Source organism: Aspergillus viridinutans (assembly GCF_018404265.1).
Source record: "Aspergillus viridinutans IFM 47045 DNA, scaffold_10, whole genome shotgun sequence".
Classification (NCBI taxonomy): domain Eukaryota; kingdom Fungi; phylum Ascomycota; class Eurotiomycetes; order Eurotiales; family Aspergillaceae; genus Aspergillus; species Aspergillus viridinutans.
Genome location: NW_025091226.1, coordinates 1338054 through 1354316, shown reverse-complemented (window position 1 = coordinate 1354316; position 16263 = coordinate 1338054). Strand labels below are relative to the sequence as shown.

Sequence of the window (16263 nt, the reverse complement as noted above, 5' to 3'; positions counted from 1 at the left end):
CTACGATCAGCTATTAAGCTTGCACTCCAAACCATACAGTGTTTAAGAGTAAGGGCGGAGTCGGAACTCGCGCTATGAGTAACCAACGGATTGAAGAAAACAGAAATGCCATTTAGGTATCATAAAATGGGTAAGTCACTCAATAAGGTGAGCTGCACCAAAGAAATGTGCAAGAATAAATACAATCAATCATTCGCTTCATAAAGTGATTGTGTCGTTTACTTCCTCTGACCGTAGGCCTTGGTGACGTAGTCACCGTCCTTGACGATGAGATCCTCGGGTCTGTAGTCGTGGCGACCGGAGAAGTAGCTGTCGAGGATGGCCTTGGTGCCCTGAGCGTAACGGATCTGGGCGTCGATCGAGGTTCCGGACATGTGAGGAACCATGGCGTTACCACCGCCCCAAGGGCCCTGGACGTACCGAAGGGGGTGGTCCTTGGGAGCGGGCTGAGGGTACCAGACATCACCACCGTAGCCGCGCAGGTGACCGGACTTGACGGCCTCGGCAACGTCCTCCTTGACAACAATAGCACCACGGGCAGTGTTGATGAGCCAAGAGCCTGGGATACAGTTAGCGGACAAGTTATTTGCGGAGTCGAACATGATAGCAAAACTTACCCTTCTTCATCTTGGAGATGAGTTCCTTGTTGAAGAGACCGCGAGTGCTCTCGTGCAGAGGGCAGTTGATTGTGACAACATCGCATTGGGCGAGCATCTCCTCGAGGTTCTCAACACGGCGGCAGCCAATCTCCTTCTCAACCTCGGGCTTGAGGGGCTGGTAGTCGTAGTAGAGCAGCTCCTTGCAGTCAAAGGGCTTGAGACGGCGCAGCACACGTTCACCGATCCGTCCAACAGCGACGGTTCCGACGACCTTGTTCTCAAGGTCGTACTCGTTCTTGGCAACGGCAGCAACATCCCATTCCCCGTTGCGGATCTGCTCGTGGGCAGGGACGAAGTTGCGAACCAGAGTCAGAATGGTCATGACAACGTGCTCGGCGACAGATACAACATTGCAGCCAGTGACTTCGGCGACAGTGATACCGCCGTTGGTCTTGTTGGCGGCATTGAGGTCAACATGGTCGGAACCAACACCGGCAGTGACGGCGAGCTTCAGGTTCTTGGCCTTGGCCAAGCGCTCTGCGGTGAGGTAACCGGGGTGGAAACTACAACCGAAGGTCAGTAATTGCGCACCAGTGTGAGTAACTCCAGATGGGACACGAACGGGGTGGTGATGATGACTTCGGCATCGACCAGCTCCTTGTCAAAAGTGGAGTTCTCGCCCTCCTTGTCGGAGGTGGTGACTAGAGTGTGGCCCTGTTCCTCGAGCCACTTTCTCAAACCAAGCTCATTCTCGGTGGTACCAAGAAGGCCAGGCTGCTGTTTGGCGTGCTCACCGCCCTGTTTTCATTGTCGATCAGCTTCCAGAACCTTGTCATATCATAGCAAAAAGAAGTTGTTGCGGGTACTTACGTCATAGAGGACCATAAGAACCTTGCCCTGTAGATTGGCAGAGGCTGTCAGCGTTCGTGCACCAGAGACAGAACCTCCCAGAGAAGCAGCTCGAAATGGACTACTGCTGGGAGGAGAAAAGACTCCTTTGGTAGAAAAGAGAGAAGTGGCAGGCCGCCGCAGCTGACGGGACAAAGAACGGATAAATACCATTTTGAATTGAAGTTGATTGAGTTAGATATGAAGGAGAAGGATGATTGAGAGATGAACCTAAGATTGAGGAGGGAGTCAGCGGTCTATTTGAATCACCATTGACTTTAGGCCCGGACCCAGGTAGTCAATGGTTATTTCGGCGAATAATTCCCATGGTGATGGAAGCATGATGCAGGGCGGCATGGAAGGTGGGGAATCATGTCCAGGGAGAAGCCGAAGAATTATGACCATTTCAGGTAGACGAAGACACTAGAGGAAAGAATGAGGAGAGAGGGAGTCATATCAGGAAACTTACCGGATTCGGTCAAGCAAAAGAATGAGCTGATGATGAGGATGATGATATGAGATTGATATAGAAAAAAAAGAGCATTCAGAACTACAAGGACACGGCCCCAAATATATAGGCCTTCCTGGGTCCTTTACTAGACCAATTTTCATGGTGAACAGACTGGTGCAAACTGCCCCTCTCCAATTCTCAAGTGCTACTAAGGTATTATGCATAGTAGTACCAAATTACCACATAGCAACCATCAAGGTATCGAGAATGCGGCACTATCCATTGGGGATGAGCGGAACTCCACCAACCAGTGGGCCGTGGCAGAGCAACCTACTAGTCCAGGAGTCAAGGATACAAATGGATCGACGGAACCATGAAAAGTGGGTGGGATGATGGATTATTGGGTCTCTCCGCATGCGGGACAACAAGAAAGACAGTGCGAGTTGGTTGGAGTTGGAGAGAGCTTTGACATTTGGCGCTACTTGAGTCCGTAAGAGGATTATTATCCTAGTACCTAGCAATGGTTGCTTATTTCTTGAATATGCATATAATACCTACTGTGACTCGAGTATCCTTAATTGGCATTCATCCTTGTGCGACGACCAAGGTATGCTGCTACGTCTAGGCGAGACTCGAAAGACTACGGCAATGCGGGGTTCAGCAACATACAATGATACACAACTACGAATTGCTTTAACAGATTACAGACATGAAACCGTCGATACTAACCTGTATGTCCTTGCATAGCAGCGAAGAAAAAAGGGTGCCTTGACCTCTTAGTGAGGGGTTAGCAGATGAGAGGATACTGGACTGGGTTCAGCCTCACGCAGCAAACAGCTTAGGAAGGTGATCATACATAGCCCACAACGTAGGCTTAAAAAAGTAAACGTCAATCACGGCTTATTCTCGGTCTTAGCGATGTCAGTACGTCTCTACAGAGGTACCCCTCTACTCATCCCTCAATACCCACCTCACACTTAAGCTGAGGGGGTTCGGTATGGCACGCTATTCCCCATCGAGATAGCTGTGAAACCCCTCGTCACATCACTTACCCCTCATGAGGAGAGCCCCCTCATACCCCGCACGCCCTCATTCAAATTTCATAGAGAGGTATACCACTGGGTAGGGTACTGAGTCCACATTAAGTCAAACCACCCGAGTCTGGCTGGAGAAATTGCCGCTCGAACGGATGAACAATATCTATCAAGACCATCCAGATCATTCCGAAATGTATGTTTGGAGTTGGTGTCTCAGAGACTTGGCTCTCAGTCAAGCTCGACCCGCTAATCGGAGCTCCAGGTTCTCCAACCAAACGTCAAACGACAAATGATGCAAGTATCTATAAATTGCTCTTATCCGAGCTTTTACCAAGTTTTCACCCGTATCTTCAGATCCCATCAATCAAGGAATGTGCATCATTGTTGAGACTGAGGATACCGAATTTAGACCACCGCGAGTCAGCTACTCAGCTCCGCGATGATGAGGGGAACACCTCCGCCAGCTCCCCACTGCTCCTCACTTGACCGCGCAATAATCTGCAACAGACAGACACAAGTGCGGAACACGGGTGGATGGGCAATTGTTTCGAGTTGTCAATCCCGGTTATTGTCGCTGAACCAGAAAACTGAAGCTGCAAGAAATCAGGAAAGTTCAGAATTTCTTGCAAGAGAGATTCGGTTCCATGATGCGGCATTCGAGAAATGAATCGACTATACTTCTAATGTACAACGTCTATACTACATAGGTACCCCGGGCAATCTCCGGAGCGCTTCCAGCAATCATACATTTCAGCAGTTTGCCCGGTTTAGAAGACAATGTTGACCAATTTGCCTCCTTTGACAACCACTACTCGTCTCCGCTTTTCCCAGTCGTTCTTCTCTCGCAACCAGACGCGGCCTTCGTTGGTTTCCAAAATCCGACTGATAATCCAGTCTTGTTCATCGGTGACTGCACCAGAGCTGTCACTGGATTCTGCAGATGTTGTGGGGGATAATCTTCGAGGAATAGTCACCGTGAAGCGTAGCTTTCCATTGATTTGAACAGCTACAATCTGGCCTCCGCGCGCGGACAGCACATCAGCCTGCTCGGAGGTTAAAAGGGGAGACGGCCACTCGCAGTCGAAGACATCTGGTACACGGGCTCCAATGCTCGCGTTCTCTTCAATGAGTGAATCACTCAGAACCTCCCAACATTCAGAGGCCAAAGCCGGGGCCACAGGAGCGAGAAGCCGAACAAGTGAGGAGACACAAAGGTACAAGACCTGGGGAGATGTCGGGGTTGACGAGGTCAATGTATTGGTCACCTTGGTCAGGTCGGAGATGACGGTGTTCAGACCGTACGGGTTGTTTTCAATGCAGTTGGTTACAGATACGATGGTCTGATGAGTGTGGAGAAGGCCATCAGCGTCAGTATCGCCAAGACCCTGCAAAAGGGAAGGAAGTGTGGAGATAGGGCCGGAAGATTTCTGCAGATCAGTCTGCGAAACTGTGAATGATGCCGAAGCCAGGCTTTGTTTGGCATCCAACACAAGTTTCCAGAGCCGGCCGAACCAACGCTCAATGCCCACAATCTTCATGTCATCCCACTCCAGTACCTCGCTGACAGGTGCGGAGAAAAGAACATGTGCACGAGTGGCATCGGCGCCATACTGTAGCGCGCAGGACGTGGGATCCACACCGTTGTGTTTGCTCTTCGACATTTTTTCAGATGAGATGTTAGGGGCGACCTGGGTGCCTTTGATGAGCGGCTTGTTTGGATTGGAAAGATCAGCTTCCGACGGGAGTAGGTATCGACCAGTGGACGGCTCAGTATAGGTCTTTCCGTGGACCATACCCTGGGTCAGGACTGTTTTGAACGGTTCTGAAGGCCCCGAGACGTTACCCGTCCGAGCAATCTCGGGAAACAACTCCGTCTGGGAAAGAAATTTGTAGATAAATCGAGCATACAGCAAGTGCAGGATAGCGTGCTCGACGCCGCCAATGTAGATATCGACCGGTCGCGCTGCTGAAGGTGAGAATGGCCGCTCCTTGTTGTGGGCGTCCAGAAAGCGGAGATAGTACCAGGACGAGTCAACGAAGGTATCCATGGTGTCTGTGTCGCGCTTTGCAGGCCCGCTGCAACTTGGGCATTTTGTGTTGACCCAATCCTGCGACGACTCGAGCGGATTGCCCTTTTTCCCTTTGAGCCAGTCACCCTCAATCTTGGGTAGTCGGACGGGAAGCTGGTCCTCCGGCACAGGCACAGGGCCACAGCTGTCGCAGTGAATGATGGGGATGGGAGTTCCCCAGTAGCGCTGCCTACTGATCAGCCAGTCCCTGAGTCTCCACTGCTCAACGAAATCACCATGGCCAACTCCTTTAAGGTCGGTAACGATCTGCTTCTTGGCTTCACGGGAGTGGAGGCCCTGGTATTTCCAGCATCTCGAGGTAAGGATACCTTCTTGAGTAAATGCTTTCATGTCGTTTGGAGGCGAGACAGTCCCTGTGCTGTCGTCTTTTGGGTTAGGCGAGTGTTCCGGTTCGATAACGACTGGAATCGATTCGGGCTTTGTGTTCTCATTAAAGAACGCCAAGTCTCTGGAGTCATGACCTGGAACTCCCATAACGGCTCCCTCACCATAGTCACTGAGGACATAAGGGGCCACGAAGATGGGCAATTTCCGCGCAACGTGAGGACTCTCCTTGTCAATGATGTGCAACGGGTTTGAAGCGGTCACACTTGACAGCTTGTAACCAACTTTGGAGTCAGGTGGAAGTGAAGCTGCTTCATCGAGGAATTTCCGCAAGGCCGCATCCTTTTGTGCAGCCTCAAGGACAATGGGATGGTCCAAGGAGAGTGCGATGTATTCAACCCCGTACAAGGTATCTGGGCGCGTGGTGAAAACATTGACATGGAGACTTGTATCACCGCTCCCATCAACAGCGACTGGAAATTTGATTTTCGCACCGTATGACTTGCCCAGCCAGTTGCGCTGCATAGTCAATACGCGCTCAGGCCAAACCCCGGTCAACGAGTCCAGATCTTTCAGTAACAATTCCTTGAAATCCGTGATTCGGAAGAACCATTGTTTTAGCTTCAACTTCTCAACCTTTGCGCCGGAGCGCCATGAGAAACCATTGGCATCAACCTGAAGAGAAGTTAGCCCTCGGGAGTATCTATTTCAAAGTGTAACAGTCACACCTGCTCGTTCGCAAGCACCGTCTTATCAACCGGATCATAATTGACCAGCGCCTCTGCCTGATAGGCAAGACCTTTCTGATACAACATCAGGAATATCCGCTGGGTATGTTCGTAGAACTCGGGCGAGCACGTCGCCAATTCCTAGAGCGCACGCCAGAGCTGGTCAACGAGTGACAAATAGTCCAATTGGGACGTATTCGGCACATACCCGATCCCAGTCAAAAGACGTCGATATGCTGCGTAACTGTTCCTTCATCTTTGCAATATTCTGCTTCGTCCATTCGGCCGGGTCAATCCCGCGTTCGATCGCCGCATTTTCCGCCGGTAATCCGAGCGCATCCCAGCCCATCGGATGGAGAACCTCATGCCCTCGCATACGGTAAAACCTCGCCAATACATCTGAGATCGTGTAGACACGTAAATGGCCCATATGTAATGTCCCCGAGGGGTAGGGAAACATGGAGAGGATGTACGACTTTGGTTTGTCGCCCCGGCTGTCTTTGTTCGCGCCGCCGTTGGGCGAGAACCGCGATCCCTCCGCTTGCCACTTCTCCTGCCATTTTCTATCAATCGCTGGCAGATCGAGTTTCCTGGATATTGGGGGCGCTGCCGTCGTCGCAAGTCGGATGAAAGTGCTTAAGACTGGGCGGTGGGCGGCGCATCTCCATCGGCCTTGTATGAAGACGGTCGGGCTCAATCGTAGTCGGGATATGGATTGCATGTTCGGTGTTTGACCAGCGTATGGTACAGAACAATTAATCACTCGGCCATTGAGGCAACTCGTATCGGGCAATGGAGCTGATATCGAAGCATGACCCAGAGTCTCATCACTGAAAGTCTTCTCCGTACTCCGACGATGATTTTCGGCTCCGGCAGCTTCGCAGCCCAAACTGGACTAGTGCGGAGCTAGCTGGTTTGGGATGGAATACCTTACAAATGAGGCAATCAGTTTGTATTTGTTGATCAGTCGCACGAAGAGGAAGCCTATATCCTCGATCCAGAGAATTTCATTGGGGAAGTACACCGAATGGGTCATTCGCGATCTATCTAGCATCTATATATACACGTGTTGTAACCTGACATAAGAATCTATATCCTGACAACTCTATACTCGTTGGATATCACCATTGCGATCAATCCCACCCCGGAAATGATCGAGTACCACTCTTCCACTCATTATAGTCTCATCTATAATTCCCTGGACATGCTTTGGTTCAACCCGTCCATACCAAATACCCTTACCCGCCAGCGGATGAGGGGAGCCACCTGCCTTCATGCCGGGAGGAATGTACACAATCACATTTCCAGCATATTTGTGACCACCGACATGACTGATCAGTCCGACATGGGCATGCTCAGGGCTGTCAGTGGGATTACCGTCCGCTCCGGCGGATGAGAACCCCCGCGCACGTAAGACGCGGCTGAACTCCTTTTCAAGGACAGGCGCCATGACTCCGCAGCGCATGTCACGACCACCATGACCGCATATCAATACAACAGGAGAGTACTGAATGTCGATGGCATCTGGAAAATTGGATGCAAGTTCAGGCTTGCGGGTTAATTTCGCCCGCTTAGACTCGGAGAGGGAATCTTGCATAGGATTTAGCTGTTCCGGGAGAAGAAAGGCTTGGACAAACGTTGCGAGATCTGTCTGCGCATTTTGCTCCTCGGAGACATTCACGAAAATTGAAGGAATATATATGAATCGGGGAAAGAGAAATGCCGAGGCGGTAGCGGTGGAGGATGAAGGACTAAAGGACGAGTTCGAAACCAAGACGTTATTGAACGGCTACCGAATCGCATTTTGTCAGCGCTTGTAGAACAGCCCCAAGCGTACACTTACATCCGCATAGCGCCCACCACGGCCCATCAGCTTCTTCAAGCCTCTAACTAGCTCTCCCCAGCTTTGGCTCTTGCCATCATCCTCAATGCGACTGGCCCAATCTCTCTGGCCAGTGCAGATGACGACCTGCTGGGTGTATGCTGCCATTGTTCCGTTCAATGGCTGATCAAAGTCGATCGGGAGCCCTTCGGGCATAGCTGGTGTAGCAGGACATGAGCAGGCGGGCTCTGGACATTTCTGGGTCACAGGAAAAGGTGGTGGTATATTTAGAGGAGCGCGGAGGGGATTCGAGCGGGAAATACTGAAAGAGAAGAACCGAGCTGGTGTGGTGGTCTTGCCGCACCCACTTATGAGTGAGCGGCAATTCGTCAATCGTGGCCTCATGAAGTATGCTTGTTTATGTTATGCGCGAGGGGTTAATTGCAGGGGTATTTTGAGAACTTCGCGGATATATCGGCAGATTAAATGACCTGATTATAAGGCAAGCCAACAAGTGTGTTCGAGGCGGACTCGGAGATAACGGAGATTTTTCCTTTCTGCTCAGTCCGGCTACTAGACAAAGGACATTGAATATTCTTTTTTAGTTCTCCTACCAACTTATAAATAGAAGCATATTAGGTGCTCATTATTATCATTATCAAGCTATCATGCCATCGTAACACGCTTCATACAAAGGTCACATCAACATCACTCAACAAATATCCACTTGCTCGTGTTATCGTAATATGCAGCAGTGAGATAAGGCATTAACATCATATATAGGAGGAAATATCAAAACAGGAGAAAGAAAGCTAATAGGTGATGTCCTGATGTATGTGCTGATGGCCGAGAAGTGCCAAAGATACCATGCGATCACTTGGATCCTCCTGTAAACGCAGCAAGCGCATTTGGCGAGTCAGTTAGCGGCCATAGGGCGTAATAGAAGCCAATTGCCCCTGATACAAGGAGTACATAGTACCCAATTGTCCAGCCCAGGCCAAGTTTACCATAAGCGGCGTATGCGCTCTTCACATCGGAGTCTTCCTTGCCTTTACCCAAGGGCGGCCCGATGGGGACACCTGCCTCGACCCTTCCCCAAAGGCGGGGAAGTCCGCACCAGTTGCAAAAGCTGTGGGCGAGAATGACCGCCAGCAAAGATCCCGTTCGAAGATACAAGAAGGTGGCATACCAACCAAAGATGGTAGTGTAGCCAAACTGGAACACCGATCGGAACAATGCTGCAAAGATCGATGTATCTGGATGCGTCAAGCGGAACTCATAAAAGTGGTGCACATGTGCGATTCCAAAATAAAGAGGCGCCACAAAAACAATGTGGCCCGGTGTGTCCTTGGCTAGGAGATGGAGAGGAACAATGGCGGACCGAAACATGATCTCCTCCGTGATCGGACCCTGCATCTTTTGTAAGCCATAGTTGCAACGAGTTCCCGTACTCGACTTCTACTCACAGCGATATAATTCCGCCATCCAATCCAACCATGGAGAGTCTCGGAGATTTTGTTTCCTTTGAGCCAGTCTTTCCATTCCCCTTCGGCAATGCCACGCTCAAAAAGAGGTCCCATAAACAGGATAGCTGTCAGAAGTAAGGCCCGACAGATGTCCCAGAGGTTGATAGGCCACCAACCCAGAAGCCTGACAGCCTCTGGAATTGAAGCATTGTTCTTAGCTACGATCAGCCATAGAACCGCAAGGGTGCCCAGGGAACAAGACCAGGTCACCACCCTGATTCTTGCTCGAATCACGGAGGGAGCATCTCGACTGAGCGTCTGAGAGGGGCGCGTAGTTGGGGATACGTAGAATGGTGCCACATAGAGTAGAGTTAGGAGCACCTGTAGTTGGAGTTAGTCGCGCGTTCTGTATAGACCATGAAATCCACGATGAGCTTCCAGTCTTTATTGTGTTCTCTCGTAATTTCCTTTCATACTGGAATGAAACACACTGTTCATTTCCTTGAAATATGCACGAGGAATGACAGCGCTAGAGCCAGAGATACATACCGAGAAGAAAGCGGCCGCGCGGATCGAAATGACAGGCTCGTCTGGTGCGGGATAGTTAGAGCCCAATATGCGAATGCTTTAGAGGAGAGACTACCATGATTTTTAGTATAAAGCGTTCGAAGACGCGCCAGAAGTCCAACAGGAGCCATCAGGCCTAAAGTAGTGGTAGCGATGTGTCGGACTTTGCCTTATCTGCAAAAGCGTTGGAGAAATTCACGTGCAAGTAAACAAGCGGCAGGCAGATAGGCTGGCAATCAGAGATTACACAAGCTCGAGCTTTCAGCGAAAATAGAAAGCCGATACCGATTATGATGATGATGATGATTCCCCTGAGAATATAGTTGCTGAAATGTAATGCATCAGGCCAGCCTTACAGCAAGGTTGGATGTGAAGCATGAGAACGACTGTCCAACAAAGAAAAAGCAAGCAAGAAACAAGGCGTGGAGGTTTGTGCCTGATTTCAGAGGCATCAACTATTGCCTGACATCCACAATATCCGAATCGGGAATGCTGGATCTCTTCCCCACTGTCCAGCTTCTAGACCTCGACACTCTGTTCTTTCTGTACACGACTCTATGACATTCGAAAAGGATGCTGCTCGTGAACCCCGCGTCCTATCCTTGGTCCTTTTCGTCTAGCTTCTGTTCTGAATTTGGATGGCCGCAGTTGACTAAGTCACTCGAAAGAATCAGAGAGTGGTAACTCGAGGACACTAAATCGGTAGACGAGATCCACTGGTGAGTTGGCAACCTTACTGCATGGGACTAAATTAGTCGCTTCGAGACTGTCATTTTGTCCTCTGAAACAGCGCCCTTATTGGACTTTACCAAGAATGATCAAATTGCTGATTCCCGCTGCCAATCAAAGTTTCTGATTTTCTATCTAGATCCTCAAATCGTCGGGGACGAGGGAAATCGAAGTGTTTTAGTTCAACTATCATTACCTTACGGAGCACTGAGGCTGTCGATTAGATCCACCCATGGTTCATTTCATGGCTATCTGTTTAATATCATCTCGAGTCCTCGAGGTTCGAGAACTGGAAAGGCAAGATCGACTCCGTGAACTCCACCAGTGAGATCGGCCGCGGCAATTTTACAACGTATTGCCCTTGTGGAGGCTGAGTCGTGACGAGTGTCTCTCGAGCGAGTACAGGAAGCCACAGACTTACAGGTGAATGCTCTGCGTGTGCATACCCTCCTTGATCATGCTTTCTAGAGCAAGTGGTACTCCGTACCTTGCATATATTTGCAGCCAATACAGAGTATCCGCGCCTCACCGAATCCACCATTATCACCGAAACCACCATGTACCTTTTATATAGCATCACCATATAAACAGTACATACTTATTATTCACTCTATGTATGTATACATTTAGTTTTTCTAGTTTTTTATTATTTAGATATATAAGTGTCTATCTTTTATTGCTATCTTTATTATTAGAAAGGAAAATTATAAGTATTTAAGATAAAATAATCTCTCTTTATTTTTTTCCCTAAGAAAGAGTTTTCTAGAGAGAAATTTTATACATTCTTGTATCTCTAATTTTTGGTTAAAACTCTTAAAAAGCTTTTAATTATAAGATATTTCCTCTTAATATTTTAATATTACTATTAAAAATATAGCTGTCCCTAGTGAATACCTAAGATATTAGACGTAGGGAGTATGTACCTTCTATATGGTGATGCTATATAAAAGGTACATGGTGGATTCGGTGAGGCACACCCTCACCGGGAACTGGTGTGGGTGTGCTTGACACGGATAGTTCCCACGGAGGACTGTGGAAGCTGATCACTATCTGCAACCTGCAAATGCTCGAAGATTACCACAATCCGGGCAATACCGTCTACCGAAGTAACGTTCTCGACTGCTCCCCTTATCCGACCCCTATTGTCGCACTCATGGTCCGTCCAACCTCAACAACCGAATAGTGATCATCACCGAGCGAAATGAGTCTCAAATCGTCTAATTTCCAGCAAGTGGAACAATGATTCGTGCCTGTTCCCTGATAATTTTACCTGAGGATCATGACGATGAGGATTATTATTAGATCCGATGATCCGTTACCACTCTCTTGGTACAAGCTGATTACGGAGTACCCTGAGACGAACTAGCCATGAACCTCTTCGGTCTCCTCTATCCATGTGGAAATTTGGGCAGACCTCAGGATCCAGGCCTTTATTATCACCCCTAGACGGCATTACGACTAGTACTATGGAGCACTCCGTACCAACTCCGCGTACTTTCCCACAGAGGACAAACATAACAACTATCTCGATCCAAAAAGGCAAGCTGCTACAAAGATCATCCCTGCTTCGCTTTCTATTCATTTCCACCAACCAATTGGATGGTTTCAGAGCACTGCTTTAAAGCGTGCAGCTGCATACCCCCTGGCAGGGAAAAGGCAACAAACGAAAGGTCCGTAATCTGCCCGCTTGGCTGCCACAGCCCCCTCCAGCGTCTCCACAGGTCAGAAATGGCTTACGGGCTGCGGCTAAACAGCTCGCTAACGTCGGGCTTTTCACCGCCAGCGGAGCAACGAGATTCCATATAAATGATATTGCCCACTTAGTGCTGCTCGTGCCTTGCATGCTTTACTTATTCTGATGGGTTTTCCGTGTTTCAGGTTGTGGTTCATCGTTTTCCAGTCGTTGTGCTTTCTGTCGCTCTTTTAGAGACACTCGTTTGAGTGCTGCTTCTTGGTGTCTCCAGTTCAAACGCTCTTTGCGCCTTCAATTCTTCAACTTACTTTCGCTCCACCGGTCTGGCTTGACTCCTTATTCCAACTGTTGGCGAGAATCTTTTTTGTCGTCACAAATACGCTCTTTTCGTTGTCTTGCCATTGAATTGGACTTATATTCTGCATTGGGTTTTGGTTGTATCAAAGCATTCCTTATTGCATAACAGCGCTATAGACCACAACAAACAACAGCAACAATAACAATAACAACAACACAACAGCAGCATACCTCTCTAGCTTCATCATCAATTGTCACCCATCGGACCGACAAACCAACCCAGTCAACCTCGATCAGCAGTATCGTGTACTACCAAATTTTCCATTCTTTCGATCTCGACTTTGCCTCGGTCAACCGCATGGTCGGCTTAATTACCTTCTGTTCTCCACACTCATTTCGCTATCGTTACTTTTGACTAATTAATTAATATTCTGCCGGTGTTTGCTGATAATATGAAATAATCAACCCAAACAACATGCGCTCAACTGGACCCTCAACGCATACTTCTCCTCGACGGAGAGCTCTCCATGAGCGCAGTGCATCTCAAACGAACGAGACGTCTCCGGCGCCCTCCTTGCGGATCGTCAGCGACAAAGAACACGAGCAGGAAGCGCACGATGTTTACTCAGCCACCCCGTTTCCGACCAAACCGGAGCACATTCTGTTACCACGACCTGGCAAAGGACAAGAGTATGTTCATTACCCGGAGTTTCACGCCGGCGAGGCGCCTGATCAGTCAACCGCTACATTGTCATCCAACGCCAGCCGAGCCGCCGATAGTAGTTTGCTTGAGCAGTCTGTCGGTGATCCGTGGGATATATCGTCCACGATTGATCCCGGAAACACCCCGTCACAGGTGTGGGAAGATGACCCTAAATCCAGCAATTCTTCTCTTCCTGAGCCAATTCTTCCGGGAGAGAAATCGGCCTATAATAGGTCCGTTGGGGGTTCAGATGCAGGGTATTCTGACGAGGACATGATGGTGATCCCTACAGCAGCTCCCAGCATTAAGCCCGTCGTGTCAGAAACTCCCGGACCGTCTCGCCAACCGTCAGGTGCTCAACATGCGTCCTCGAGCGGATCGAGCCCCAACGTTGTGACCATTGGACCACCGTCAAGTCCCAGCTTTGTTGCCCTCGACAACTCCAGCTTGAACTTTGTCCGGATTGGCGCTTCCTCAAACCGGGATTCCGCCACACGTTCTAACTCGCTGACATCCTTGAACTCTATGGGGACTGTGATCAGACATATTGGCGCCGCTCCGTGGACTCACGGATCTTCTGAGGAGCACAGTTCTCGTTCACAATCGTTCCGTTCTACTCCTCCTTACCATCCATCAGTGCGATCAAACTCCAACTCCACCCGCGCTCGCGGTCGCAGCCATTCTCGCTCCCTTACTTCATCGTCTCGGAGCGGGCCACCCTCGGTCATCCAGCCTAATGTGGATAGTGGCGTGTTTATCCAATATCCCACAATCCTGGCTCCCTCATCATCAGGCTCGTGGGTGGATACTTCACAATCTACCAGCTCGTCCGATCGCAATCTCCAAGAACTCACCCCTGACCAATCATCTGACCGCTTCAAGTCCCATTTGTCAACCGTCACGTCTAGGTGGTCCGCCGAGCTGGACTCCAGCTTTGCTTCTGGGGCCGATGAGCCTAGCGAAGTTTCGGCTGCAGAGCCCTCCAGACCCTCGGCTGCACTCATCCGCCAGAGACCGGGGTCGTCCTCGTTGTGGTTGGTAAGCGATTCAGATAGAGATGAGCGTCTGGACCATCTGTCAAGTCTACCAGCTCGTCCCACCAATCCAGCTGTTCCAAGCAGTCTTTCTTCGGAGTCGAGGAAAAGTAGCTTGCGCAGCAACAGTAATAAGCGACCGGGGACTAGTTCAAGCTTTGTCTACAACATGCTCCCAACGTGGGCCAAGATGTACTATGGTCTGGATGGACAGACCGTGAACTCTGCGCTGTCGGTGATTGATGGGAGCCGCCCGCCCACTGCCCGCCCTGCCACGTCCAACTCACAAGCTCTACGGTATATTCCAACAGCTTCAGGCCGATCGAGAGCTCCAACCAATGAAACAATGGGGAGCGTGCGTTGGATGGCCCCGCCTGATCCCCGCGATCCTCGAAGCCATTGGGTCAAAGGCCCAGAGACCGACGAGCTATCAGACACCGCTAAAAACCGCCTACGACACAGTTGGTCGCCGCACTTGTATCCCGACAAGCGGGCTGTTGGGCAAAAAGGCAAGACATGGACCGCGCCTTCGATGGATTCTCGGACAGAGCCCTTACTGGGACGAAGGAACATGCAAGTATGGTCCTTTTGCCTGGGGTTCGTTTTTCCACTTGGTAAGTTCACTTGTTGCCCCGAACCTCCATCGTGCAAAATGCTCACAAACGCCACGCTTTAGCCTGGTTCATCGCCGCATTCCTCCCATTGCCGGAGAAGCCAGATGCAGTGCTGGACGAGAACGGACCCGAACTGGAGATGGCCCTCAAGATGCGACTTCATGAGCTTGGCCGAAGGCGTTACGAGAATGCTCGATGGTGGAGGAATCTCAATCGATGGATGACCCCTTTAGGGTTGGTGATTATCGCCATTGTTGTAAGTCTACGAAGCAGGATATTTCTTTCCGAACCGCGACTAACTAGCTCTCCAGATAACGCTGGCTGTCGTCGGCAGTACAGTGGGCTTCTAAACTGCAACTTCTAGATGCGCTTCAAATTCGACCTGTCCTGTATCCCCTCACCCTGGCGGTCGACCTATCATTTCCCCAGGCTACGCCTGATATCCTGCACCTTGTCGATTGGATCGATGACCATTTCATATTCGGTACTCAGGAGTTGATTCTCTCCATTCCGCCACACCCTTTTGACCCCCTTCATCTCCTGCTGCCGGTACTGGTTGCTTGGTTCGCCTTCATCCGAAACCGAAAAACTCAACTTGATACGACTGTACGACACGTCACGATGCATATAATGTTTTGTTTAGACTTCTTGCATTTCACTTTTCTTTCTGATCCTGCCTAATTTGCCGCTCGGTTAACGGTGTGTTTCAATGCGCCCACTGCGAATCAGTGGGCGAGGGTTTTGGCGCACCAGGCGATGGAATAATTAGGATTTACGAACCGGTTACGGATATATGCCATTTCTTTGGACCTATATATTATTGCATCTTGTATTTTCGAGATTCATGTACTGCACTCATGTACATAGCGTTGCATCCTGGAGCCTGACCTAGATTTATCTTTTAGGATCGTGACCAATGGAAACACTTCAGACGAACTTCGGCTCGGGTACCTGTAGGATGAGGATCAAATCTGTAGAAACATGATCTGGCTTGCAACGCATAGTGCTAAGAGTTTGAAATCAGCGCTATAATTATTATTAACTCCGGCAGGCTATACAATATCATCCTCTCTCACACTGCTCATAAGAATAGGACCCCATTATAGTATAACCAGGACGTGAGGAAACACAAATTGAACGCCCGGCAACAAGCAAAAAGGGTGCTGCTGAGCTAACAAAAGTAAGTCTAGTAAACCAATATCCACAAGTGAGTCTAATCGT

General features: G+C 49.7%; 5 protein-coding genes across 5 annotated transcripts; 1 reads left to right on the top strand and 4 right to left on the bottom strand.

Annotated features, from left to right (window-relative positions):
• Positions 1 to 218: 218 nt before the first annotated feature.
• On the bottom strand, positions 219 to 1661 carry fdh (formate dehydrogenase (NAD+) FDH1; the record flags this gene model as incomplete). The annotated part of the gene is made up of 4 exons (XM_043273740.1): positions 219 to 559; positions 618 to 1162; positions 1222 to 1397; positions 1470 to 1661. 4 exons carry the CDS (start codon positions 1659 to 1661, stop codon positions 219 to 221), a joined length of 1254 nt encoding a protein of 417 aa, XP_043129675.1.
• A 2081-nt stretch (positions 1662 to 3742) lies between these two features.
• Positions 3743 to 6838, bottom strand: Aspvir_002138 (leucine--tRNA ligase NAM2; the record flags this gene model as incomplete). Its single annotated transcript, XM_043273739.1, has 3 exons — positions 3743 to 6064; positions 6118 to 6258; positions 6326 to 6838. 3 exons carry the CDS (start codon positions 6836 to 6838, stop codon positions 3743 to 3745), a joined length of 2976 nt encoding a protein of 991 aa, XP_043129674.1.
• A 384-nt stretch (positions 6839 to 7222) lies between these two features.
• On the bottom strand, positions 7223 to 8155 carry Aspvir_002137 (sucrase/ferredoxin-like domain-containing protein; the record flags this gene model as incomplete). Its single annotated transcript, XM_043273738.1, has 2 exons — positions 7223 to 7906; positions 7961 to 8155. 2 exons carry the CDS (start codon positions 8153 to 8155, stop codon positions 7223 to 7225), a joined length of 879 nt encoding a protein of 292 aa, XP_043129673.1.
• A 657-nt stretch (positions 8156 to 8812) lies between these two features.
• Aspvir_002136 (CAAX prenyl protease RCE1) lies at positions 8813 to 10103 on the bottom strand (the record flags this gene model as incomplete). Its single annotated transcript, XM_043273737.1, has 4 exons — positions 8813 to 9349; positions 9406 to 9786; positions 9955 to 9995; positions 10049 to 10103. 4 exons carry the CDS (start codon positions 10101 to 10103, stop codon positions 8813 to 8815), a joined length of 1014 nt encoding a protein of 337 aa, XP_043129672.1.
• A 3063-nt stretch (positions 10104 to 13166) lies between these two features.
• Positions 13167 to 15392, top strand: Aspvir_002135 (putative serine-rich protein; the record flags this gene model as incomplete). Its single annotated transcript, XM_043273736.1, has 3 exons — positions 13167 to 15042; positions 15105 to 15298; positions 15354 to 15392. 3 exons carry the CDS (start codon positions 13167 to 13169, stop codon positions 15390 to 15392), a joined length of 2109 nt encoding a protein of 702 aa, XP_043129671.1.
• Between the last annotated feature and the right edge of the window lie 871 nt (positions 15393 to 16263).